This window comes from Pristiophorus japonicus, chromosome 14 (assembly GCF_044704955.1).
Source record: "Pristiophorus japonicus isolate sPriJap1 chromosome 14, sPriJap1.hap1, whole genome shotgun sequence".
Taxonomy (NCBI): Eukaryota; Metazoa; Chordata; class Chondrichthyes; family Pristiophoridae; genus Pristiophorus; species Pristiophorus japonicus.
Genome location: NC_091990.1, coordinates 68,518,918 through 68,546,222, shown reverse-complemented (window position 1 = coordinate 68,546,222; position 27,305 = coordinate 68,518,918). Strand labels below are relative to the sequence as shown.

Genomic DNA, 27,305 nt, shown 5'->3' with positions numbered 1-27,305 from the left:
AGACCCATTCCACGTCCGGACCGGGGTCAAACAGGGCTGCGTCATTGCTCCAACCCTCTTCTCAATCTTCCTCACTGCCATGCTCCACTTCACAGTCCACCAATCTGACCCTGCCGCACAGCACTGTCCCCTGGTCATCAAAATCCATGGTGTGGCCTTGGACAACGTGCAACATTCTCCATCCCTCGGGAGCCTACTATCAACAAGAGCAGACATCGATGACGAGGTCCAACACTGCCTCCAGTGCGCCAGTGTGGCCTTTGGTTGCCTGAGGAAGAGAGTGTTTGAAGAACAGGACCTCAAATCTGGCACCAAGCTTATGGTCAACAGGGCAATAGTGATACCCGCCCTCCTATATAGCTCAGAGATGTGCCATATACCTGAAAGCACTGGAAAAGTACCGCCAGCACTGCCTCCGCAAGATCCTGAAAATCCACTGGGAGGATAGACGCACCAACTTCAGTGTTCTTGATCAGGCCAACATCCCCAGCAACGAAGCACTGACCACACTTGACTAGCTCTGTTGGGCGGGCCACATTGTCCACATGCCCGACACGAGGCTCTACTCGGAACTCCTACACGACAGGCGAACCCCAGATGGGCAGAGGAAACATTTCAAGGACACCCTCAAAGTCTCCCTGATGAAGTGTAACATCCCCACCGACACCTGGGAGTCCCTGGCCAAAGACCATCCTAAGTGGAGGAAGAGCATCCGGGAGAGCGCTGAGCATCTCGAGTCTCGTCGCCGAGAGCATGCAGAAATCAAGCGTAGACACCGGAAGGAGCGTGCGGCAAACCAGTCCCACCCTCCCTTACCCTCAACCGCTGTCCGTCCCACCTGTGACTGAGACTGTAATTCCTGTAATGGACTGTTCAGTCATGTGAGAACTCACTTGTAGAGTAGAAGCAAGTCTTCCTCGATTCCGAGGGACTGCCTATGATGATGATATATATTAATAGAGAACAAGGAATGAGTTACAGGATCGAATCTAATCGAGGGGTTCGGGGATTTATATATAGAATAACATATACCCGGGAGTGAGTTACAGGCTGGAATCTAATCGAGGGGTTCAGGGGATTTATATATAGAATAACAGATACCCGGGAGTGAGGTACAGGCTGGAATCTAAGCGAGGGGTTGGGGCGGGGGGAGGGTTATATCTAGAATAACAGATACCCGGGAGTGAGTTACAGGCTGGAATTTAATCGAGAGGTTCGGGGGTTTATATATAGAATACCGGATACAAGGGAGTGAGTTCCAGGCTGGAATCTAATCGAGGCGTATGGGAGGGGGGGGGGGTTATAAATAGAACAACATATACCCGGGAGTGAGTTACAAGCTGGAATCTAATCGAGGGGTTCAGGGGGTTTATATATAGAATACCGGATACAAGGGAGTGAGTTACAGGCTGGAATCTAATCGAGGGGTTCAGAGGGTTTATATATAGAATAAAAGATACCTGGGAGTGAGTTACAGGCTGGAATCTAACCGAGAGGTTCGGGGGTTTATATATAGAATAACAGATACCCAAGAGTGAGTTACAGGCTGGAATCTAATCGAGGGGTTCAGGGAGTTTAAAGGTAAGAATAACAGATATCCGGGAGTGAGTTACAGGCTGGAATCAAATCGAGGGGTTGGAGGGGGGGGGGGGGGGGGGGTTTATACATTGAATAACGGATACCCGGGAGTGAGTTACAGACTGGAATCTAATCGAGGGGTTTGGGGGGGAGTGTTATATATAGAATAACATATACCCGGGAGTGAGTTACAGGCTGGAATCTAATCGAGGGGTTCGGGGGGTTTATATATATAATAACAGATACCCGGGAGTGAGTTACAGGCTGGAATCTAATCCAGTTCGACCAAGAGTCTGAGACTCTCCTCTCCCATCAGCGGTGATATTAGTTTGAATGAATTGAAACCAGTTGGCAGTGGGCATGGACTGAGATCACAAAGCCAGCACTAATTGTGCAGTGATAGCTGTGTCAGGTTGCGGCCCTGGTACTGTTCCTGGGTTGGGGCGCGGGGATATTGTTGGGGATATCGGTGCAGAGAAAGGGACATTGTCTCGGGGACCTGCTCTGTGACCCAGTGCCGATACTGGCAGGGGTGCAGAAAGTGCCAGAGTTGTCCCACTGCCTGCACTGGCACCAATCACTCTGATGCCCGCCAAAAAACACAGACTGTCATCTCACCAAGGGTTGTGGCATATTCACTGCCAGGCTGATGTCCATGTACTGGTTCTGGCAGTTCAGTGACTGTCTTAAATTCACCCACAGCTGCCTGGCATTCGCAATGCTGTGTGAGTGACCAATCTGTAGCAGGTGGGCACCATTGACAGGCTGAGAGTGTGAGTGGTGTGTTCCGCCAGCTGTAACTGGGTAACTCTCAGTGCTGAAGGACTGAGCGGGAGGAATCCTCACACTGCCCGGACAAGCCTGCCCCATGACCTGCTCTCTCCAGGTACAAGTGCCCTCACTCCCGGGGCGAGCTGTGTTTGCTGGGTGTGTGGCTGGCCGTGGACAGGGAGCAGGCAGCTGTGTTGCTGAAGGAGCTGTCAGGTCTGCAGCTTGAATGGAGCCACGTGTGGTCTGCTGGGGAGGAGGAGCGAGGCTGCCAGAGTTACAAGCGGCGCTCGCCACACAGCAGCGGGTTCTGTCAATGAGGCAGGGGGCGCAGTTATAGCCAAGTGTTGGGTGTCCTGGAGGTGGAGACGTCAGCCTGTAAATGGCAGGTGGAGTGAGAGAGTAACCCGCGCGTGTGAGTGTGTGAGAGAAGTTAAGTCATGCTGGAGTTGTATTTTTTCGAGTGAAAAGGCGAGTGGGAAGAGACTGCTGCTTGTGTGTGCCGGAGAGTGCTGAGATTTGTAGCTGAATAAGGCAGAGAGAGACAGAGAGAGAGAGAGAGAGAGATAAACAGAGAGAGAGAGAGAGAGAGACAGACAGAGAGAGAGAGATAAACAGAGAGAGAGAGAGAGAGAGAGATAAACAGAGAGAGTGAGAGAGAGAGAGACAGAGAGAGAGATAAACAGAGAGAGAGAGAGACAGACAGAGAGAGAGAAACAAAGAGAGAGAGACAGAGAGAGAGATAAACAGAGAGAGAGAGAGAGAGACAGAGAGAGAGAGAGATAAACAGAGAGAGAGACAAACAGAGAGAGAGAGAGAGAGAGAGAGCGCGCACAGCAAGTGCAGAGACCACTGGGACCCCCTAACAACACAGCCCTTTCCCTCCCTGGGCTTTACACTTCAACAGCCCAAACTAGCAGTGCTGCCCGCCAGGCTGGGCTGTGACTCTGCCTGAGCTCTCGGCTCCTCCAACTTTCCCCTCCTCACTTTCCAATCGCCCCGGACCTCTGTGCCCGGTGGCTGAGGCGGCTAGTGGCGCATGGTGCAGCCGGGCTGCAGTGCTCCCCGGGCGGCTGCCACAGGACTGGGTGCCCGCTCCGTCCCCTGCACCCCCCGGGCCGGGCGCCATGCCCCGGAGCCACGCGGATAACGGCGGAGTGGCTGAGGAGAAGCGGGTGGAGTTCGTGGGGCTGACGGCGGTGGAGAGCGGCTCGTCCAGCCGGGACGGGATGGCAGGCAGCCTGGCAGACAGGCACCAGGGCAGCCGGCTGCGGCTGGCGGGGAACCCCGGGGACGGAGAGCGGCTGGGGCTGGCCGGACTGCCCGGGGACAGTACACACAGTGCCCGGATCGGGCTTCTCGGGAGACCGCTGCCCCTCAAACACAGCAACAAGAGGAACGCCCGCTACCGCAAGCTGCAGAACTGTCTGTACAACGTGCTGGAGAGACCCCGCGGATGGGCTTTCATTTACCACGCCTTCATGTGAGTACCGAGCACCCTCTCACTCTGCGCCGCCAGCGCTCCTATCCCCAATATCGGCCGTGCCCTGCGCCAGGGCCAGCGGGCCCACCACAGCGGATCGCCCACACACTGCAACCTGCACAAACCCGGCTCTGCTGTTAACATTACTTCAATACATTGCTTATTTAATTTGCAGGTGAATTCCAAGAGTTTATATATTGGCAATGTTTGGTTATCAACTGCTGTTTTAAAGTATACTTCAATACATGGCTTCTATATTGTAATGGTGCTTTTAAATAGTTACAGAATGTAATATGTATATTTATAGTTTATAAACCCAGCTGCTGTTTTTATTTTAAAGTATATTTAAATGCAATCCTGATTTATTTTGATGGTGCATTTTAAATATATTATTCTATTATAAACTCTGCTGGTGTTTTCAAAAGTATGTCTAAGTCCAATGTGTCTATATTGTGAGGGTGTTTTATTTTTAAAGTGTAAATAAATGCAATGCCTGTATAGTTTGACGGTGCATTATGAGTGTGCATAGAGTTTGGAAACTGTGCCGGTGTTATCAAAGTGTGTAAAAGTACCAATGTTTATATATTGCGCCGGTACTTTGTCAGGTACAACGGAATAATTGCACATATTTATTTCAAACTTAAAGATTGTTTCTGCCTTCACTTGGAACCTGTAATTCCGCACCGCGCTGTAATTGTGCGTGTGACTATGTGACAGTGTCAGTGACAGTGTGACTGTGTGTGTGACAGTGTCAGTGTGATAGTGTGTGTGTCGGTGACAGTGTCAGTGTGACAGTGTGTGTCAGTGACAGTGTGACAGTGTCAGTGCGACTGTGTGTGTGACAGTGTCAGTGTGACAGTGACAGTGTGACTGTGTGTGTGACAGTGTGTGTGTCAGTGACAGTGTGACAGTGTCAGTGCGACTGTGTGTGTGACAGTGTCAGTGTGACAGTGACAGTGTGACTGTGTGTGTGACAGTGTCAGTGTGACAGTGACAGTGTGACTGTGTGTGTGACAGTGTGTGTGTCAGTGACAGTGTGACAGTGTCAGTGCGACTGTGTGTGTGACAGTGACAGTGTGACAGTGAGTGTGACAGTGACAGTGTGACTGTGTGTGTGACAGTGACCGTGTGTGTGATAGTGACAGTGTGACAGCCCTGGCTGTGCGGCAATGCTTTGATCCGGAGCCCTTCTCCAAATCTGTTGCACCCGGTGTCTGTGCCCGGGAGTGGTCTGCAGTCTGTCTGCATTTAACGGGCAATAAAAGAGGCTTCACTCCGGACATGCCACTGTCTTAAAACGTTCCCCTTCACAAGAGTTCCAAAGTTAATCAGTAACTTATGTGTGAGAGACACGTTCGGCGAGTTGTGTGTGTCTTAAAGAAACACCAGTACACAAACTGCGACTGTTTCAGAAGTGTGCGCGAAGCATTAAAGTCGCGTGTGGGATTTAAATCCCATCAGTTGGTGTATTGTCCCCTGGGCCATCCCACGCTGAGCTGCGTGCGTGCAGGATGAACCTTGCTGTGTAGCTCCATTGGTGGAAAGAACCCAGCGCTCCCCCTCCAATAAACAGAGCATGATGCGGGAATATCCCAGTGAAGCTCCCCTCCCCTGATTCCCACAGAAACTCACTCCCCAAACAGTTTACTGACGCACAGTCAACAATGTACTAACACGCAGTCTGGGTTTCCTCTGGTGTGCTGCCTCAGCAATGCTGGAGGGAACTGAGGGATCACATCTCACTGAGAAAACCTAATGAACTGAAAGAGAAAATTAATTAGCTGCACACTGTGTTCCAGGAGGCCTCACACACCTTAGGTTAAATACTTCAGATTTGGTCCGTGGCCAGGGACAGGAGGGTGTGACTACGAGTGAGGAAGGTATGGGGACTCAGGATGGAGTGATGGAGGAGCCTCGGCCCTTGCTTTTGTCCAACAGGTTCGAGGCTCTTACTCCCCGTGTGGCCGAGAGCAGGGACTGCAGGGAGGATGAGCAAACTGACCACAGCACCGTGGTACAGGGGGCCATTCAAGTGGGGGGAGTAAAAAGAAACGTTGTGGTGGAAGGGGACAGTATAGGTAGGGGGATAGATTTTGTTCTCTGCAGCCGAGAACGTGAGCCCCGAAGGATGTGTTGCCGCCCGGTGCCAGGGTTAAGGACATCTCCTCAGGGCTGGAGAGGAACTTGGAGTGGGAGGGGTAAGATCCAGTTGTCGTGGTCCACGTGGGTACCAACAACATAGGTAGGACAAAGAAAGAGGTTCCACTGAGAGAGTATGAGCAGCTAGGGGCCAAATTAAAAAGCAGAACCACAAAGGTAATAATCTCTGGATGACTACCTGAGCCATGAGCAAATTGGCATAGGGTCAATCAGATCAGAGAGAGGAAAGCGTGGCTCAAAGACTGGTGTGGGAGAAATGGGTTTCGATTCATGGGGCACTGGCGTCAGTACTGGGGTAAGAGGAAGCTGTTCCATCGGGATGGGCTTCACTTGAACCAGTGTCCTGGCGAATTGAATAACTAGGGCTGTAGATTGGGCTCTAAACTAAATAGTGTGTGTGTGTGTGGCGGGGGGGGGGGGGGGGGGGTTCAGGTGAAGGGAAATTTAGAAAGTCAAAGAGAACGGAGAAGGCGATAGTGCAGGGGAGCGATAGGGGTAATGAACCAGAGTGTGACAGGAAGAGACAGAGTGCACCAACAAATAGAGTCAGAGTCAGGGAAAATGACAAAATGAAAAGCTCTTTATCTGAATGCACGCAGCATTCATAACAAGATAGATGCATTCACTGCACAAATAGAAATAAATGGGTATGATCTAATAGCCGTTACAGAGATGTAGTTGCAAGATGATCAAGTTTGGGAACTAAATGTTCCGGGGTACGTGACATTTCGAAATGACAGGGAGAATGGTGAAGGGAGTGGGGGGTGGGGGAGTTAGCCCTGATAATAAAGGATGGCATAAGGACAGTGGAGAGAAAGGATCTCGACTCGGAAGATCAGGAAGTGGAATCAGTGTGGGTGGAGATAGGGAATAACAAGGGACAGAAAACACTAGTGGGAGTAGGATTTATGCCAAAACAAAACACTTGAATAAAATCGCTGGTCAGTTTTCAGACTGTCTCCGGTCTTGCAGTCCCTGACCTTACTCGAGTGGCTGGGTGGGCAGTGGTTATACTGTGCTGGTGTGAAACATCTCACTCAACACACAACTGCGGCCAAGCTGATCCCGGTGGCAGGAAGGGCTGTTGACCCCGCTCGCTCAGGGTGGACGCGGGGCAGGCATGATCAAAGGGTTTGAGCAAATGAGATGTGTTTTAGAGAAAGGATGTGGTGGGAAGGTGGGTTTGTAGAGGGAGGGGGTTACACATTCTCTAAGGGACAGATCTGTTGGGGCAAATCGCCTTTTACTGTTCCTTAAAATCCTAATACCCTAAGGGATTTATTTCTGCGCTAAATGTTCGGAGACTGATCAACGCTCACCGACGTGGCGTTTAGCAAATTGCGCTATCCCGTGTCAAATCTTCAACGTGCAATGATTTCAGATGAATTGTTGTTGCTGCTTCTTGTCTGAGTGTTCCTGAGTTGTACAATGGAGATTTCCAGAGTCCCAGTGAATGACTGTGACCTAATCATCGTGATGGTCTTGAACTGCATCAATCGGAGGCAGCAGCGTGTCTCGGTGTGTGTGTATTGTGGAGTGGGTTATCATTTAAAAGCTGTGTTTGTGACAATTGGCTGAAGATCAGTAGAGTTGTGGCTGGTGCTGTGTGACTGCGCGGTGGCCGACACATGTTCTGGTGCTGTGTGTCTCTGGTGGTCTCTCAAGATGGTCTGTGTCAGTGGAGGCAATGGCACCAGCTCCTTTATCTCACAGTGCTGCTGCTCAAATCAGGGTTCGCAGCAATGTAAAATAAACGTGGCGTAAGAGCAGGAGGCTGCACTGTCTCCAAAAATGGATATCAGCGGAGGTTTGTAAATTCCTGTGTCAGGCTCAGTAATGAAATGGAAATCCGTGTTGGGGTGGAGAAGCAGAAAAATAAGTTCAGCGTTTCTGGTTATTTTTGGTAAGCAGTCAGTTATCAGCCAGAAGCTGGTTCCAGTCCAATAGGGACTATGGTAGCCTGGTGAGCATTCATCACGGGGACAGTGATAAACCTCTCCTGTGCAGTGTGCTGGGGACAGACAGGGCACAGATTGCATCAACACAGAGGGGAGGGGAGGCAGGGCCTACTGCAGGGTGCTAGACAGACCAACATGAGCTGTGACATGGTCTCACAGAGTGGCAGACATCGAGGGGCCTGGGGGAGGGGGAGCCCTATATAGTACCTGCCCAGCAGGTGACATTCGTGGGCAGGTACTATATAGGGCTGACACGCTGGTTGGACACATTCCAGTCCATTTCCTCACATGACTTCCCTTCTCCAACCGCCCGCTCGATCAAACAAAATTTTTTTCCAACCCCAATATTTTTATCATTAATAATCAAAAGTTTTCAAAGAAAAAGAAAAATCCCACCATTGTTTCTAATGTCCCAATGATTGTTCTCCTGGATGTTGCTTGTAGCCGTGTCCAGGCTCTGGGGTCCGGGGTCCGGGGTCCAGGCTCTGGGCTCCAGGCTCCGGGGTCTGGGGTCCGGGGTCCAGGGTCCGGGGTCTGGGATCCAGGGTCCAGGATCTGGGGTCCGGGGTCCAGGGTCTGGGGTCCGGGGTCCAGGGTCCGGGGTCTGGGGTCTGGGGTCCAGGGTCCAGGATCTGGGGTCCGGGGTCTGGGGTCCGGGGTCTGGGGTCCGGGGTCCAGGGTCCAGGGTCTGGGGTCCAGGGTCCGGGGTTTGGGGTCTGGGGTCCAGGGTCCAGGCTCCAGGGTCCAGGGTCCAGGATCCAGGATCCAGGGTTCAGGGTCCAGGCACCAGGGTCTGGGGTCCGGGGTCCAGTGTCCAGGCTCCAAGGTCCGGGGTCCGAGGTCCGGAGTCCGGGGTCCAGGGTCTGGGCTCCAGGGTCGGGGGTCCAGGCTCCAGGGTCCGGGGTCCAGGGTCCGGGGTCCGGGGTCCGGGGTCCAGGGTCCGGGGTCTGGGGTCCGGGGTCCAGGTTCCGGAGTCCAGGTTCCAGGGTCCAGGGTCCGGGGTCCGGGGTCTGGGATCTGGTGTCTGGGGTCCAGGGTCTGCGGTCCGGGGTCTGGGGTCTGGGGCCGGGTCCGGGGTCTAGGGTCCGGGTTCCAGGGTCCAGGGTCCGGGCTCCAGGGTCGGGGCTCCAGGCTCCAGGGTCCGGGGTCCGGGTTCCGGGGTCCAGTGTCCAGGGTCCAGGGTCCGGGTTCCGGGGTCTGGGGTCTGGTGTCTGGGGTCTGGGGTCCAGGGCCCGGGTTCCAGGCTCCAGGGTCTGGGGTCCGGGGTCCAGGGTCCAGACTCCAGGGTCCAGGGTCCAGGGTCCAGGATCCAGGATCCAGGGTTCAGGGTCCAGGCTCCAGGGTCTGGGGTCCAGGGTCCAGTGTCCAGGCTCCAGGGTCCAGGGTCCGGGGTCCGAGGTCTGGGGTCCGGGGTCCAGGGTCCGGGCTCCAGGGTCCGGGGTCCAGGCTCCAGGGTCCGGGGTCCAGGGTCCGGGGTCCGGGGTCCAGGGTCCGGGGTCCAGGGTCCGGGGTCTGGGGTCTGGGGTCCGGCGTCCAGGGTCCGGGGTCCAGGTTCCAGGGTCCAGGGTCCAGGGTCCAGGGTCCGGGGTACGGGGTCTGGGATCTGGTGTCTGGGGTCCGGGGTCCAGGGTCTGCGGTCCGGGGTCTGGGGTCTGGGGTCGGGGTCCAGAGTCCGGGGTCCAGGGTCCGGGTTCCAGGGTCCAGGGTCCGGGCTCCAGGGTTCGGGCTCCAGGCTCCAGGGTCCAGGGTCCGGGGTCCAGTGTCCAGGGTCCAGGGTCCGGGATCCGGGATCCGGGATCCGGGGTCTGGGGTCTGGTGTCTGGGGTCCGGGGTCCAGGGTCTGGGTTCTGGGGTCCGGGTTCTGGGGTCCGGGGTCCAGGGTCTGGGATCCAGGGTCCAGGGTCCAAGGTCTGGGGTCCAGGGTCCAGGGTCCGGGCTCCAGGCTCCAGGATCCAGGGTCCGGGGTTCGGGGTCCGGGGTCCGGGCTCCAGGCTCTGCCTCCAGTGTCCGGGGTCCAGGGTCCGGGGTCTGGGCTCCAGGCTCTGGCTCCAGGGTCCAGGGTCCGGGTTCCAGGGTCCGGGTTCCAGGGTCTGGGGTCCAGGCTCCGGGGTCTGGTGTCCGGGGTCTGGGGTCTGGTGTCTGGGGTCCGGGGTCCAGGGTCTGGGGTCTGGGGTCCGGGGTCTGGGTTCTGGGTTCCAGGGTCTGGGTCCGGTGTTTGGGGTCCGGGGTTCAGGGTCTGGGGTCCGGGGTCCGGGGTCCAGGGTCTGGAGTCTGGGGTCTGGGGTCCGGGGTCTGGGGTCTGGCGTCCAGGGTCTGGGGTCCAGTGTCTGGGGTCTGGGGTCTGGGGTCCGGGGTTCAGGGAATAAATCTTTAGTTCCTGGAGACTCCAGGACAACTCTGGAGGGTTGGTAACCTCGAGTAAATGGGTTCCTCTGCCATACGCGAGAAAGCTGAAGTGTCCTCAACCACTCCTGGGCCCTCCCTGGTGCCTGGTTAGACTGAGCTTGGCACAATCCTGGGCACAGGCTTACAGCGAAGGTAAGGCCCAATGTCCAGTGAGCCAGGAAAGGGCCACGATTGATCCTAGCCCTGGCTGGTGCTATGTAAGCTGACAGCTGGGGTATATTGCCGGGGTGAGGGGGAAAATCAAATCAGCCAAGGCCCCTGCTTCTGATCAGTGACTCCTGCCGCAGGGTGTGACTGTTGTGGACATCACTGGGATGAACTGCCCCTCTGCTGTCGGATAGCCAGCTCACTGTCCAGCTTGACTCAGGAAGACTGATCACTGGGTGGAGGGGCTGGAGGGACTCAGTGCCTGTTGGGCACGAATCCCAGCAACAACCAGCACCTTCACACAGACTGAGTCAGGAAAACTGGGAGAAGAAGAAGAACAACTTGCATTTATATAGCGCCTTTAATGCAGTAAAATTAAAGGCACTTCACAGGAGCGTTATCAAACAAAATTTGACACCGAACCACATAAAGAAATATTAGGGCAGGTGGCCAAAAGCTTGGTCAAAGAGATAGGCTTCAGGAACATCTTAACGGAGAGAGAGGTAAAGGTGGAGAGGTTTAGGCAGGGAGTTCCAGAGCTTGGGGCCTTGGCAGCTGAAGGCACGGCCACCGATGGTGAAGCGATGAAATCGGGGATCTGCCAGAGGAGGAGACATCTCGGGGGGTTGTGAGGTTGGAGGGGATTACAGAGATAGGGAGGGGCGAGGGATTTGTAAACAACGATGAGAATTTTAAAATTAAGCCAATGTCGGTCAGCGAGCACAGGGGTGATGGGTGAATGGGACAGTGCGAGTTAGGACATGGGCTGCCAAGTTTTGCATGAGCTGAAGAAGGGAGAAAAGAGATAAATGCACACTGCCGTTGTGAATGGCAGGGAGAGTAGGGAGAGCAGGGTGGGCGGGGTTGTGGGAGGCACAGTCAATATCTGATCACCTTCAACATATTGTACTACTTGCAAAAGTGTGGCTGTAATTATCGGTGCAAACTATATATAGAAATGCTGTGATTGACTTTTACTGTATCTGACCCTATGGAGACCACAAGACTGAGGGGTAAGGGTGAGGGAACTCGTTAGGTTGACCTGCGTCTACTATCTCTGTGTGTTCTGGGATTAGCCCCTGTATAAGCAGAACCAGCAAATCCATATACGTTCTATCGATGTATCATAGCTCAGGGGGCTGATAATTGACCATTCAATTTCTCCCCTAGTAAACAAGAATGCATAATGTTCCTGCTCTGTCATCATTTTTATATAAAGCAATTAAAGCCCCATTTTTAGAAAACAATTCAATGTGCACAGACTGGGGGAGGGGGAGTATCACAGAAGCAAGCTCACCTACATGGCGGAAACTCATTCAGTGTTATTCCGAAGGGTTTTCCCCGCTGATTGTGTACTGAGATGGGGCTGAACACCCCCAGTGCTGTGGGTCCTCAAACTCTGAGCATATATTGCTACTATACTGACGATTCACATACAAATTCTTCACCTTCACATACAGAGAGACACTGAGCACAGGCCAAGACTCCCAGCACAGGTAGGGGTCAGAGGGAATAACACCTCCTGGTGTAGGTTAAAGGTCATGGGGTACCCTAGATGCTCATGTGGGATATACTTTCGCTTTCGCTCTCTCTGTGTCTCTCACTCCCTCTCTCTCTCTCATTCTCTCTCACTCTCTCTCTCTCTGTGTCTCTCTCTCTCACTTTCTCTCTCTCATTCTCTCTTGCTCTGTCTCTGTCTCTTCCACACTCTCTCTCTTTGTCTCTTTCGGTCTATCTCTCAATATCTCTGTCTGTCCCTCTTTCTCTCTCTCCATGTCTCTTGGTATCTCTCACTGTCTCACTCTGTCTCTCTCTCTCTTCAAGTTTATCTGTCTCTCCATCTTTCTCTCTCATTCTCTCTCCTGTTTCTCTTGCTGACTCTGTCTCTCATTCTCTTTGTCTTTCTCCATCCCTCTCGTTCTATCCCATTCTCTTGTTTTCTCTCTCTCTCTGTCTCTCTCTATTTCTCTTCCTGCCACAAGACGGAGAGTAGGCTGTGCCCTCCCACCTTCAGGACACTTGGCTGGAGGATTGCAATAGGTGCAGCTCTCCCTCTGTGTGGTAGTTTAAGAAACGTGTGCATTTATTTCCTGTCTGGCCCGCATCCTGTGCAATTCATGGTGCAGGTTTCATTGCGGCCCAAATTAAATCCAGGCAGATTTTCCATCGCTGATTGGTTTCTATATTGATTTCATCCACCATTTGTTCAAAGAAAGGTGCTCCTTTGGACCATCTGGAGAATCTCCCCACTAACAGTAAAAGGGAATATTATTTGAATGGGGGGAAATTGCAATGCGCTGCGGTGCAGAGGGACCTGGGGGTCTTTGTGCATGAATTCCAAAAAGTTAGTTTGCAGGTGCAGCAGGTAATCAGGAAGGCGAATGGAATGTTGGCCTTCATTGCGAGAGGGATGGAGTACAAAAGCAGGGAGGTCCTGCTGCAACTGTATAGGGTATTGGTGAGGCCGCACCTGGAGTACTACGTGCAGTTTTGGTCACCTTACTTAAGGAAGGATATACTAGCTTTGGAGAGGGTACAGAGGTGATTCATTAGGCTGATTCCGGAGATGAGGGGGTTACCTTATGATAATTGATTGAGTAGACTGGGTCTTTACTCATTGGAGTTCAGAAGGATGAGAGGTGATCTTATAGAAACATTTAAAATAATGAAAGGGATAGACAAGATAGAGGCAGAGAGGTTGTTTCCACTGGTCGGGGAGACTAGAACTAGGGGGCACAGCCTCAAAATACGGGGGAGCCAATTTAAAACCGAGTTGAGAAGGAATTTCTTCTCCCAGAGGGTTGTGTATCTGTGGAATTCTCTGCCCGAGGAAGCAGTTGAGGCTAGCTCATTGAATGTATTCAAATCACAGATAGATAGATTTTTAACCAATAAGGGAATTAAGGGTTACGGGGAGCGGGCGGGTAAGTGGAGCTGAGTCCACGGCCAGATCAGCCATGATCTTGCTGACTGGCGGAGCAGGCTCGAGGGGCTAGATGGCCTACTCCTGTTCCTAATTCTTATGTTCTTATATTGTTATGTTCTAATGAGAATCCCTCTACACTGGAGCCAGAATTTCTCTGGTCTTGGACTCAAAACAATCTGAGTATCCACACGGTAAAAGTCGGCTGTGGTGCGGACGAGGCTGTCATCCATCTCCTTCGGGATTGCCTCTTTGCAAGGCAGGTCTGGAAGGAGATGCAGTGGTTGCTGTTGAGGTTTATCCCAAGCAGCTCCGTAACACAGGACTCTGTGCTCTGCGGACTGTTTCCAGGGACGCACACCGAGACAGACATCATTTGCTGCTGAAGAGCCATCAACTCGGTGAAAGATGCACTTTGGTCTTCCCGAAACTTGCTGGTCTTCCAGAGCAAGGAGATGTCCACGGCCAAGTGTTGCAGACTGGTGCAATCCAAGGTCCAGGACCCCATGCTGAGGGATGCACTAAAGGTTGGTGCAGTTGCCGCGAAGGCACGATGGGGAAGAGCCACAGTTTAAGGCCCTTCCGCCACGGTAAACCCAGGGGATGGAATCAGACCCACCTCAGGCTGTACTTGTTAATCTGCTTGTATACATAGAGCACCATGTACTGAAAAACACCTGTGTTGTGCCATGTATAATGTAAGTCTTACTGTTTAGTAACTTCTAAAGAAATGTAAATGTATTCTCATCCGTTCCGTGTACTGCTTTCATCTGCCTAGTGCTACATGTAATGTGATTGGTGATCGGTATTGAAATGTATCCTGGAATGTAATGTAAACCTGTTCCCATCTGCTCCATGTAATACCCTTATTTGCACAGTACCACAGGTAACGTTATTTATGGTTTGTATTAAACTGTACCTTGAAATGAAATGCACGCTAGTGCATTGTATGGAACTGCTGTCAGCATCCAAACAAATTGTGTGGAATTGCTGAACGCAAGGTGCTGAACTATTTTCCAATGTATTGTGGAACATTTTACATGAATAAAGTATATTTTTGGAAAAAAAAATCGACACGGTAAGAGGAGGCAGAAAGCCAGTCATTGCATCTGACTTTTAGCCTAAAGAACAATTAGCGTTCTCTCGCCAATCAATTAAACTCTGATTGATGTGAGAATGTGTTTGTTCAACAACACTTTGACATGAGTTGGGCAGCAGGATAATGTGTCAGACATTAGCTGGTGTAGTCCTTCAGCCTATCAGCCCAGCCTGAGCAACACCATGGGAGGTCTATTAGTACTAGAGTAAAAATATAGTTGGGCTCCAGTTTCTGCTCCAATTTGCCCAAAACTGCCCAAAGCAACTCAAAAGATCAAAGAATTTCAAGCACAAGTTACTTTCAGCACAAATCGAGTTTCTGCGATCTTTTTTGCTAGTTTATAAACATCGTGTTGAAGGTGACCCCGCCCACAAACTGGCCCCGCCCCGGATCGAATTCATCACCGTGGTGAGTTTTTGCTAATTGCACCAGTTTGCAGCCTTTGAGGAGGCTCTAAACATTGTCGTGCCCCCCCCACCCCCCCCCATAGCCTACTTTTACCACCAGCATAAGTTTTTTAAAACGTAGAAAAATGTAATTTTATCAATAATTTTTATATTAAAAACCCTGTCCATTAAGGTAAGTTTATTTTTAACACTATTAAAACATTTTTAAAACATTTTCAAAAAAATAATTTTTTTCCTAAAACATTGAATTACATTCAATTTCAATTAATTTTAAATCTGTGAGGTGGCTTTTTTTATTTATTGTGTTGTGTTTCAGTGTTTTTGGGGGGTATTCTCATTGATAGTAATGGGAGCTCGAACAAATGGAGCTCCCGTGATTATCAATGAGAATACTCGATGTTGATTGGTGGTTCAGGCCCACATGATCCTCGGATACACATACGCTCCTGGGATGTGTGAGTCCACATGCTGGGCTGTGCACCTGGGCCTCGGCCCGTAAGCATACCTTCCGCCGGGACCACCAGGTACGTTTGGGATGTCTTTGGTCAGAGGTGTCCGCCCGCAGGAAGCCTCCGACTGCAATTCTCAGGCCATTGTTTTTAGGTGCAAGGACACTCACTAATGGGCATGTTTTAAAAGCTTTAAAATATTCAAAAATATTTAAATTACTAAGAAGCTGACTGCTATACACCAATATAACTAGTAAATGGTTCAGTATAGTTTTTAAAATCATTTCATAGTTTAAAATCAGGTTACTCGGGTTGTGGATGAGACACTGATCAAAATGCTTATTTTTTATGATGACCCCATTTTCCACTGGATTAATAAACCCGCATCATATCACCGCTCTTCAATATATCAAGGAATATTTATTTAATGCAAGAAAATGATACTCTAAAACTGTGCAAGATTGCGCTGGTCCATGGATGAGTTAGGTTTGCGATTATGCGAGTTTGACCAGCAACGCGAACCATAACTTCATCTCGGTAAACTAGCTGTTGAATGCAATTAGTACCAGGATTGCTAATTGGCCCCAAGCAGAATCTCTACCCCAACACACTGCAGGCATCGCATGCTAACTATTGCACACTCCAGATAAGCAACAATCTGATAACACAAAGGCCAAATATCACAGATCCTGGGCAAACGGAATCTAAACAGAAAATGTTGGAAATACTCAGGAGGTCAGGCAGCATCTGTGGAGAGAGAAAGAGAGTTAATGTTTCAGGCCGGTCAACTGACGAAGGGTCATCAACCTGAAACGTTAACTCTGTTTCTCTCTGCATAGATGCTGCCTGACTCCCTGAGTATTTCCAGCATTCTCTGTTGATAATCTTATAATGCTGACTGCTTCTGATTTGCAGCCTGAAAATGACTAGCACATTGCAATCAGCACAGTCCCCTGACCAAACATACATTAAAGGCTGCTGGTCCTGAGCCACTCCAATTACTCTGTGTGACCTTCAAGGGGCAGTTCAGCAGCAGAGTACAATGTGTGCTAGGTGGAATCACTTCCTTATAAAACACGTGAATTATCCGATTCACCAAGAGTGGCCTGGAGCAGGCAATCTACAAGCCGTTAGAATTGCATTCCAATTGAACTCAGCAGTTTAGAAGTAGCTGCAATTGCTTGTGTTTGATGGGACAGTGTAGAGCGAGCTTTATTCTGTATCGAACCCTGTGCTGTACCTGCCCTGGGAATGTTTGATGGGACAGTGTAGAGGGAGCTTTACTCTGTATCTAACCCCCGTGCTGTACCTGCCGTGGGAGTGTTTGATGGGACAGTGTACAGGGAGCTCATTGATGAACCAAAAATGGCTTTTAGACGAATGTGCTGCCCCCAAAGAGCTGACCAATCACAGTAGGAGTGTCCCACAGAGAGGGAGTAGTGTTGAGTGCGTGTCTCACTGTGCCTTTCTGCAGTATAGTGTAACGGTTGGTCGCACAATAGCAGCATACTTGTTCTGCTTCCCGCCTTTGGCTGGTTGCTGAACGTTCTGCGCTCTGTGCCCCGTGTACACCGATGCACTTTGTGTTTTGTATGTTAATAAACATCAGGCAAATGGTGGGAGGGGGGTGGCCAGAAAGACAATCGGGGCTTCTGATCTGATCTGATCTTTGCCGCCGATTATAAGGAACCTCTACCATACTCTCCCTCACTTTGTGCATGCTCTGCATTTAAAAATTAAAGAAAGATCTTGCATTTATATAGTGCCTTTCACCACCTGAGAATGTCCCAAAGCATTTTACAGGAAATGAATTAGTGTTTGAATGCCATCTTTGTTATAAAATAGGTAACATAGCAACCAAATTGTGCACAGCAAGCTCCCACCAACAGCAATGAGATAATGACCAAATAATCTGTTTTAGTGATGTTGGTTTAAGATCAATATTGGCCAGGACACCTGGGATAACTTCCCAGATCTTCTTCAAATAGTGTCGTGGGATCTTTTATATCCACCTTTAACATCTCATCTGAAAGACGGCACTGCAGTGTCAGCTTAGGCTTTGTATCATGTCTTTTGAGTGGGCCTTGAACCCACAACCTGGCAACTCACAGGCGTGCACACTACCCACTGAATCACGGCTGACACCTACATTGCGAGATTGTTCAATCAAAAACTGAAGAGTGCAACTTGAAATCGATGGGTGACAAGAATTTAAACCTGTTGTGTTGGTACAGACTGGGTACTGGTTTATGGTGATGGTTTCACATACCTGGACACACAAGTTGTAAATTAGCCAGTTAAGGAAATCCGGCAGATTTTTCACCCAGCTGGTAATTGAGTCGTGAAACAAGTTCCCAGGGAAGGACATTGAAGCAGCGAGAGTAAATAGATTTAAGCTATAAGCGGATGAGCCCCTGGAGTGATACATGACTGAGGGATTAACATAGAAACATAGAAAGTAAGTGCAGGAGTAGGCCATTCAGTCCTTCGAGCCTGCACCACCATTCAATATGATCATGGCTGATCATGCAACTTCACTACCCCATTCCTGCTTTCTTTCCATATCCCCTGATCCCTTTAGCCGTAAGGGCCACATCTAACTCCCTTTTGAATATATCTAACGAATTGGCCTCAACAACTTTCTGTGGTAGAGTTCCACAGGTTCACAATTCTCTGAGTGAAGAAGTTTCTCCTCATCTCGGTCCTATAAGGCTTACCCCATATCCTTTGACTATGTCCCCTGGTTCTGGACTTCCCCGACATCGGGAACATTCTTCCTGCATCTAACCTGTCCAATTCCATCAGAATTTTATATGTTTCTATGAGATCCCCTCTCATTCGTCTAAATTCCAGTGAATATAAGCCTAGTCGATCCAATCTTTCTTCATATGTCATTCAAAAAGAGTTGTGCTTATATAGCACCTTATCACATCTCTCATGCATTAACTGAGACAGTGAGCGCCCAGTTAATCTGTGGTGTTGGTTGAGGAAGGAACCTTGGCCATAACCTGCTCCTTTTCAAGCAGAACCCTGGGATCTTTCATCACCTGAGCCACCAGAGGATGCTGACTACGCAGCAGTCCCTCAGCATTGTTGTCAGCTTTGCTTCAGGTGCTCAAGTTATAGACCCACCACCTTCTCACTCAAGATGTAAGTGTCTTATCAACTGAGCCAAGCTGATGCTTACAGAGATGCTGTGCGAAAGCCAGTAGGCGTGGCAAATTCGAGGGGATTATAATTGCCAATTCCTGTCGAAATGCCGATGAGGGAGAAGGCATTACTGGATCTGGTTCTGGGGAATGAGGTAGGTCAAGTGGAGTAAGTGTCAGTAGGTGAACATTTAGGGAACAGTGATCATAGTATCATAAGGTTTAGATTAGCTATGGAAAAGGACAGGGAGCAATCTGGAGTAAAAATGTTTAACTGGGGGAAGGCCAGTTGTTTCAACAGGATGAGAACAGATCTGGCCCGGGTAAACCGGAATCAAAGATTGAAAGGCAAAACTGTAATGGAACAATGGGCTGCCTTTAAAGAGGAAATAGTTCAGGTAGAGTTGATGTACATTCCTACTAGAGGGAAAGGCAGGGCAACTATCCCCCTTGCAATAAAGGCCAACATTCCATTTGCCTTCCTGATCACTTGCTGTACGTACATACTAACGTTTTGTGTTTCATGCACAAGGACCCCCAGGTCCCTCTATTGCAGCACTTTGTAGTCTCTCCATTTAAATAATAATTTGCTTTTTTTATTCTTCCTACCAAAGTGGATAACCTCACATTTTCCCACATTATACTCCATCTGTCAAAGTTTTGCCCATTCACTTAGCCTGTCTATATCACTTTGAAGACTCTTTGTGTGCTCCTCACAACTTGCCTTCTCTCCTATCTCATCAAACTTGGCTACATTACACTCCGTCCCTTCATCCAAGTCATAGAATGTAAATAGTTGAAGCCCCAGCATTGATCCCTATGGCACTCTGCTAGTTACAATTTGCCAACCTAAAAATGACCCATTTATGCTGACTTTGTTTTCTGTTCATTAGCCAATCCTCTATCCATGCTAATATATTACCCCCAACCCGTGAACTTTTATCTTGTGCAGAAACCTTTTATATGGCACCTTATCAAATACACTACATCTACTAATTTCCCTTTATCCACCCTACTTGTTACATCCTCAAAGACAGATGTTAGGCTAACTGGTCTATAGTTTCCTGCTGTATATCTCAATGAATAGAGGCATTACATTTGCAGTTTTCCAATCTGCTGGGACTTCGCCAGTATCCAGGGAATTTTGGTTGATTACAACCAATGCATCCACTATCTCTGCAGCCACGTCTTTTAAGACGCTAGGATGCAAGCCATCAGGTCCAGAGGACTTCTCCGCTTTTAGTCCCATTAGTTTACCTGGTACTTTTTCTCTAGTGTTAGTGATTGTTTTAAGTTCCCCCCTCCCAATAGCCTCTTGATTATCTATTATTATTGGGATGCTTTTAGTGTCTTATACCATGAAGACCGATACAAAATATTTGTTCAAAGTCTCTACCATTTCCCTATTCCCATGATTAATTCCCCAGCCTCATCTTCTAAGGGACCAACGTTTACTTTAGCTACTCTTTTGCTTTTTATATACCTGTAGACGCTCTTCTGTTTTTATATTTCATGCTAGTTTACTCCCATAATCTCTCTTCTCCCTCTTTATTTTTTTTTAGTCATCCTTTGCTGATTTCTGAAAATGTCCCAATCCTCTGGCCTACCCTGCTTCTCAACATTCTATGCCTTTTCTTTCAATTTGATACCATCCTTAACTTCCTTAGTTAGCCACAGATGGTTTATCCTTCTCTTAAAATCTTTCTTTCTCACTGGAATATATCTTTGCTGAGAGTTATGAAATATCTGCTTAAATGTCTGCCACTGCGTTTCTTACACCTTACATAGAAAAATAGAAACATAGAAAAATAGATGCAGGAGTAGGCCATTCAGCCCTTCGAGCCTGCGCCGTCATTCAATAAGATCATGGCTGATCATTCCTTCAGTACCCCTTTCCTGCTTTCTCTCCATACCCCTTGATCTCCTTAGCCGTAAGGACCATATCTAACTTCCCCTTGAATATATCCAACGAACTGGCATCAACAACTCTCTGTGGCAGGGAATTCCACAGGTTAACAACTCTCTGAGTGAAGAAGTTTCTCATTTCAGTCCTAAATGGCCTACCCCTTATCCTAAGACTATGTCCCCTGGTTCCGGACTTCCCCAACATCGGGAACATTCTTCCCGCATCTAACCTGTCCAGTTCCATCAGAATCTTATACGTTTCTATGAGATCCCCTCTCATCCTTCTAAACTCCAGCGAATAAAGGCCCAGTTGATCCAGTCTCTCCTCATATGACAATCCAGCCATCCCTGGAATCAGTCTGGTGAACCTTCGCTGCACTCCCTCAATAGCAAGAACGTCCTTTCTCAGATTAGGAGACCAAAACTGAACACAATATTCCAGGTGAGGCCTCACTAAGGCCCTGTACAACTGCAGTAAGACTTCCCTGCTCCTATACTCAAATTCCCTAGCTATGAAATCCAATTGCCTTCTTCACCGCCTGCTGTACCTGCATGCCAACTTTCAGTGACTGATGTACCATGACACCCAGGTCTCGTTGCACCACCCCTTTTCCGAATCTGCCGTCATTCAGATAATATTCTGTCTTCGTGTTTTTGCCCCCAAAATGGATAACCTCACATTTATCCACATTATACTGCATCTGCAATGCATTTGCCCACTCATCTAATCTGTCCAAGTCACCCTGCAGCCTCTTAGCGTCCTTCTCACAGCTCACACCGCCACCCAGTTTAGTGTCCTCTGCAAACTTGGAGATATTACACTCAATTCCTTCATCTAAATCGTTCATGTATATTGTAAAGAGCTGGGGTCCCAGCACTGAGCCCTGCGGCACTCCACTAGTCACTGCCTGCCATTCTGAAAAGGACCCGTTCATCCCAACTCTCTGCTTCCTGTCTGCCAACCAATTCTCTATCCACGTCAGTACATTACCCACAATACCATGCGCTATGACTTTGCACACCAATCTCTTTGCGGGACCTTGTCAAAAGCCTTTTGAAAGTCCAAATACACCACATCCACTGGTTCTCCCTTGTCCACTCTGCTAGTTGCATCCTCAAAAAAAATCCAGAAGATTCGTCAATCATGATTTCCCTTTCATAAATCCATGCTGACTGCTTTCCAAATGCACTGCTATTTCATCCGTAATGATTGATTCCAACATTTTCCCCACGACTGATAACAGGCGAACCCAGTCTATAATTACCCGTTTTCTCTCTCCCTCCTTTTTAAAAAAAGTGGTGTTACATTAGCTACCCTCCAGTCCATAGGAACTGATCCAGAGTCGATAGACTGTTGGAAAATGCTTACCGATGCATCCACTATTTCTAGGTCACTTCCTTAATTGCTCTGGAATGCAGACTATCATGCCCCGGGGATTTATCAGCTTTCAATCCCATCAATTCCCGAACACAATTTACCATCTAATATGGATATCCTTCAGTTCCTCCTTCTCACTAGACCCACTTTCCCTTAGTACATTCGGAAAGTTATTTGTGTCTTCCCTCGTGAAGACAGATCCGAAGTATTTGTTCAATTGGTCTGCCATTTCTTTGTTCCCCATTATAAATTCACCTGAATCCGACTGCAAGGGACTTTTGTCTTCACTAATCTTTTTCTCTTCACATATTTATAGAAGTTTTTGCAGTCAGTTTTTATGTTTCCTGCAAGCTTCCTCTCGTACTCTATTTTCCCCCTCTTAATTAAAACCTTTGTCCTCCTCTGTTGAATTATAAATTTCTCCCAGTCCTCAGGTTTGTTGCTTTTTCTAGCCAATTTATTTGCCTCTTCCTTGGTTTTAACACTATTCTTAATTTCCCTTGTTAGCCATGGTTGAGCCACCTTCCCCGTTTTATTTTTACTCCAGACAGGAATGTACAATTGCTGAAGTTCACCCATGTGATCTTTAAATGCTTGCCAGTGCTTATCCACCATCAACCCTTTAAGTATCATTTGCCAGTCTATTCTAGCCAATTCATGCCTCATACTGTCGAAGTTACCTTTCCTTAAGTTCAGGACCCTAGTTTCCGAATTAACTGTGTCACCCGCCATCTTAATAAAGAATTCTACCATATTATGTTCACTCTTCCCCAAGGGATCTCGCACAACACGATTGCTAATTAGTCCCTTCTCATTACACATCACCCAATCTAGGATGGCCAGCTCTCTAGTTGGTTCCGCGACATATTGGTCTAGAAAACTATCGCTAATACTCTCCAGGCAATCCTCCTCCACCCCATTGCTACCAGTTTCGTTAGCCAAATCAATATGTAGATTAAAGTCGCCCATGATAACTGATGTACCTTTATTGCACACATCCCTTATTTCTTGTTTGATGCTGTCCCCAAACTCACTACTACTATTCGGTGGTCTGTACACAACTCCCACTAGCATTTTCTGCCCTTTGGTATTCCGCAGCTCCGCCCATACCGATTCCACATCATCCAGGCTAATGTCCCTCCTTACTATTGCATTAATTTCCTCTTTAACCAGCAACGCCACCCCGCCTCCTTTTCCTTTCTGTCTATCCTTCCTAAATGTTGAATACCCCTGGATGTTGAGTTCCCAGCCTTGGTCACCCTGGAGCCATGTCTCCGTGATGCCAATTACATCAGATCCATTAACTGCTGTCTGCGCAGTTAATTCATCCGAATACTCCTCGCATTGAGGCACAGAGCCTTCAGGCTTGTCTTTTTAACACACTTTGCCCCATTAGAATTTTGCTGTAATGTGGCCCTTTTTGTATTTTGCCTTGGGTTTCTCTGCCCTCCACTTTTACTATTCTCCTTTCTATCTTTTACTTCTGCCTCCAATTTTATTTCCCTTTGTCTCCCTGCATAGGTTCCCATCCCCCTGCCATATTAGTTTAACTCCTCCCCAACAGCACTAGCAAACACTCCCCCTAGGACATTGGTTCCGGTCCTGCCCAGGTGCAGACCGTCCAGTTTGTACTGGTCCCACCTCCCCCAGAACCGGTTCCAATGTCCCAGAAATTTGAATCCCTCCCTTCTGCACCATTTCTCAAGCCACGTATTCATCTGAGCTTTCCTACGATTCCTACTCTGACTAGCACGTGGCACTGGTAGCAATCCTGAGATTACTACTTTTGAGGTCCTACTTTTTAAGTTAGCTCCTAGCTCCCTAAATTCATCTTGTAGGGTCTCATCCCGTTTTTTTACCTATATCGTTGGTACCTATATGCACCACGACAACTGGCTGTTCACCCTCCCTTTTCAGAATGTCCTGCACCCGCTCCGAGACATCCTTGACCCTTGCACTAGGGAGGTAACATACCATCCTGAAGTCTCGATTGCGGCCGCAGAAACGTCTATCTATTCCCCTTACAATCGAATCCCCTATCACTATAGCTCTCCCACTCTTTTTCCTGCCCTCCTGTGCAGCAGAGCCACCCACTGTGCCATTTAATCTATTATCCCAGTCCCCTTTAGCCAACTCTGCCTTCATACCTTTGTAATTGTCTTTATTTAAGTTTAAGACACTAGTTTGAGACTCAAGTTTCTCACCCTCACACTGAATTTGAAATTCTAATATGCTGTGATTGCTAGAGGATCCTTTACTATGAGATCATTAATGAATCCCATCTCATTACACATTATCAGATCTAAAAACATAGAAACATTAGAAATTTACAGCGCCGAAGGAGGCCATTTCGTCCCATCGTGTCCGCGCCGGCCGACAAAAAGCCGCACGGCCCTTGGTCAGCAGCCCTGAAGGTTACATATAAACCTATGAACAATGAAGGACAAACAAAGAGCACTCAGCCCAACCAGTCCGCCTCACACAACTGCGGCACTCCTTATACTGAAACATTCTACACTCCACCCCAACCGGAGCCATGTGATCTCCTGGGAGAGGCAAAAAACAGATAAAAATCCAAGCCAATTTGTGGAGAAAAAAATCTGGGAAAATTCCTCTCTGACCCATTCAGGCAATTGAAACTAGTTCAGGAGATCACCCTGGCTATATTTGATTCCCTGCAGTACTTCCCATTAATACTGTGTCGGCCAACAAGAGGTTATCTGGTCTAATCCCAATTACCAGCTCTAGATCCGTAACCCTGCAGGTTACGGCACTTTAAATGCCCATCCAACCATCTCTTAAAAGTGGTGAGGGTTTCTGCATCCACCACTCTTCCAGGCAGCGAGTTCCAGATCCCCACAACCCTCTGCGAAAAGAAGCCCCCCTCAAATCCTTGCTAAACCTTCCATCAACCACCTTAAAACTATTTTTCCTCGTAATAGACACCTCCACCAATGGAAATAGACCCTTACTATCCACTATGTTGAGGCCCCTCAATATTTTGTACATCTGAATGAGGTCTCCTCTCAACCTCCTCTGTTCCAATGAGAAAAAACCCAGCCTATCCAATCTGTCCTCATGACTAAGATTTTCCATTCCAGGCAGCATCCTAGTAAATCTCCTCTGCACCCTCTCTAGTGCAATCATGTCCTTCCTATAATACGGTGACCAGAACTGCACGCAGTAGTCCAGCTGTGGCCTAACCAAAGTATTATACAATTTAAGCATAATCTCCCTGCTCTTATATTCTATGCCTTGGCCAATAAAGCAAGCATTCCATATGCCTTCTTAACCACCTCATCCACCTGGCCTGCTACTTTCCGGGATCTGTGAACAAGCACTCCAAGGTTCCTTTGTTCATCTACACTATTAAGTGGCCTACTGCTTAATGTGTATACCCTTTCCCTATTAGCCCTTCCAAAGTGCATTACCTCACACTTCTCTGAATTAAATTCCATTTGCCACTGCTCTGCCCACCTGACCAGTAGATTGATATCCTCCTGCAGCCCTGACTTTCCTCTTCATTATCAACCACACAGCCAATTTTAGTGTTGTCTGCAAACTTCTTAATCATATTCTCTATATTCAAATCTAAATTGTTGATATTTACCACAAAAAGCAAGGGACCCAGTACTGAGCCCCGCGGAACCCCACTGGAAACATCCTTCAGGTCACAAAAACATCCATCAATCATTACCCTTTGCTTCCTATCTCCAAGCCAATTTTGGCTCCAACTTGCCACTTTGCCCTGGATCCCATGGACTTTAACCTTCATGACCAGTCTACCATGTGGGACCTTATCAAAAGCCTTGCTAAAGTCCATATATATTACATCGTACGCACTACCCTCATCGACCCTCTTGGTTACCTCCTCAAAAATTTAATCAGGTTAGTCAAACACGATCTTCCCTTAACAAATCCGTGCTGACTGTCCCTAATTAATCCTTGCCTTTCCAAATGTAGATTTATCCTGTCAGGATTTTTTCCAATAATTTTCCCACCATTAAGGTTCGGCTGACAGGCCTGTAATTACTTGGCCTATCGCTTTCTCCCTTCTTAAACAAGTGTGCTACATTAGCAGCCCTCCAATCCTCCGGCACCATGCCCAGATCCAAAGAGGACTGGAAAATAATGGTCAAGGCCTCTGCTATTTCCTCTCTTACTTTGCTCAACAGCAAAGGGGACTGGGCCTGGGGACTTATCTACTTTCAAAGCTGTGTAACCCCTTAATACTTCCTCTCTCTTTATATTTACTTCATCCAGAATATCACACTCCTCCTCAATAGCAGTATCTGCATTACCTCTTTCCTTTGTGAAAACACACGCAAAGTATTCGTTAAGAACCCTACCAACATCTTCTGCCTCCACACAAAGATTACCCTCATGGTCTCTAATAGGCCTACCCTTTCTTTACTTACCCTCTTAATCTTAATAGATTTATTGAATATCTTTGGGTTTTCCTTAATTTTACTAGTCAAAAATTTCTTGTGCCCTCTCTTAGCATTCCTAATATCCTTTTTAATTTTGCCTCTTAACTTTCTATATTCCTCTAATGATTCTATAGTAGTTAGCCGTTGGTATATAACATAAGCTTCCCTTTTTTCCTTTATCCTCCCCTGTAAGTCCCTAGACATTCAGGGGGCTCTAGAATTTTTATTATTATAAAGTAGCCTGTTCCCTGGTTGGTTCCACAGCGTATTGTTCGAAGAAACCATCCCGAATACACTCGATGAACTCGTCCTCAAGGCTATCTTGGCCAATTTGCTTAGTCCAATCTATATGAAGATTGAAATCATCCATGACTATTGCAATACCTCTCTTACAAGCCCCCATTATTTCTTGATTTATACTTTGTCCTACAGTGTAGCTTCTGTTAGGGGCCGAAAGACTACTCCCACCAGTGACTTCTTTCCTTTATTATTCCTTATCTCCATCAAAACTGATTCTACATTTTCATCCTCTGAGCTAAGATCATTTCTCACTAACGCACTGATCTCATCCTTTATTAACAAAGCTACCCCACCTCCTTTTCCTTTCTGCCTATCCTTCCAAAATGTTAAATACTCCTGAATATTCAGTTCCCAGCATTGGTCACCTTGCAACCACACCTCTGCAATGACTATCAGATCATACCCATTTATTTCTATTTGTGCAATCAATTCATCTATCTTGTTATGAATTTTGCATACACTCCGATAAAAAGCCTTTAATTTTGTCTTTTTACCATTTTTCCCTACTCTGACCCCATTTTCTGATGCACTGTTATGTTTGTACGCTCTGTCCCTTCCTGTCACACTCTGGTTATCATTACCCCTATCGCTACCCTGCACAATTTCCCTTCACCGGAAACCCCCCACTATTTTGTTGAAAGCCCTATCTACAGCCCCAGTTATTCGATTCATAGAAACATAGAAAATAGGTGCAGGAGTAGGCCATTCGGCCCTTCGAGCCTGCACCACCATTCAATAAGATCATGGCTGATCATTCCCTCAGGA

General features: G+C 48.2%; 1 protein-coding gene across 1 annotated transcript in view; it reads left to right on the top strand.

The window, feature by feature from the left end:
* Positions 1 to 3,473: 3,473 nt before the first annotated feature.
* Positions 3,474 to 27,305, top strand: part of LOC139279602 (potassium voltage-gated channel subfamily KQT member 4-like) — a 624,511-nt gene continuing 600,679 nt past the window's right edge. Inside the window, exon 1 of the mRNA XM_070898720.1 lies at positions 3,474 to 3,829. Coding sequence (XP_070754821.1) covers positions 3,474 to 3,829 — 356 coding nt within the window. The remainder of the gene's footprint in view (positions 3,830 to 27,305) is intronic.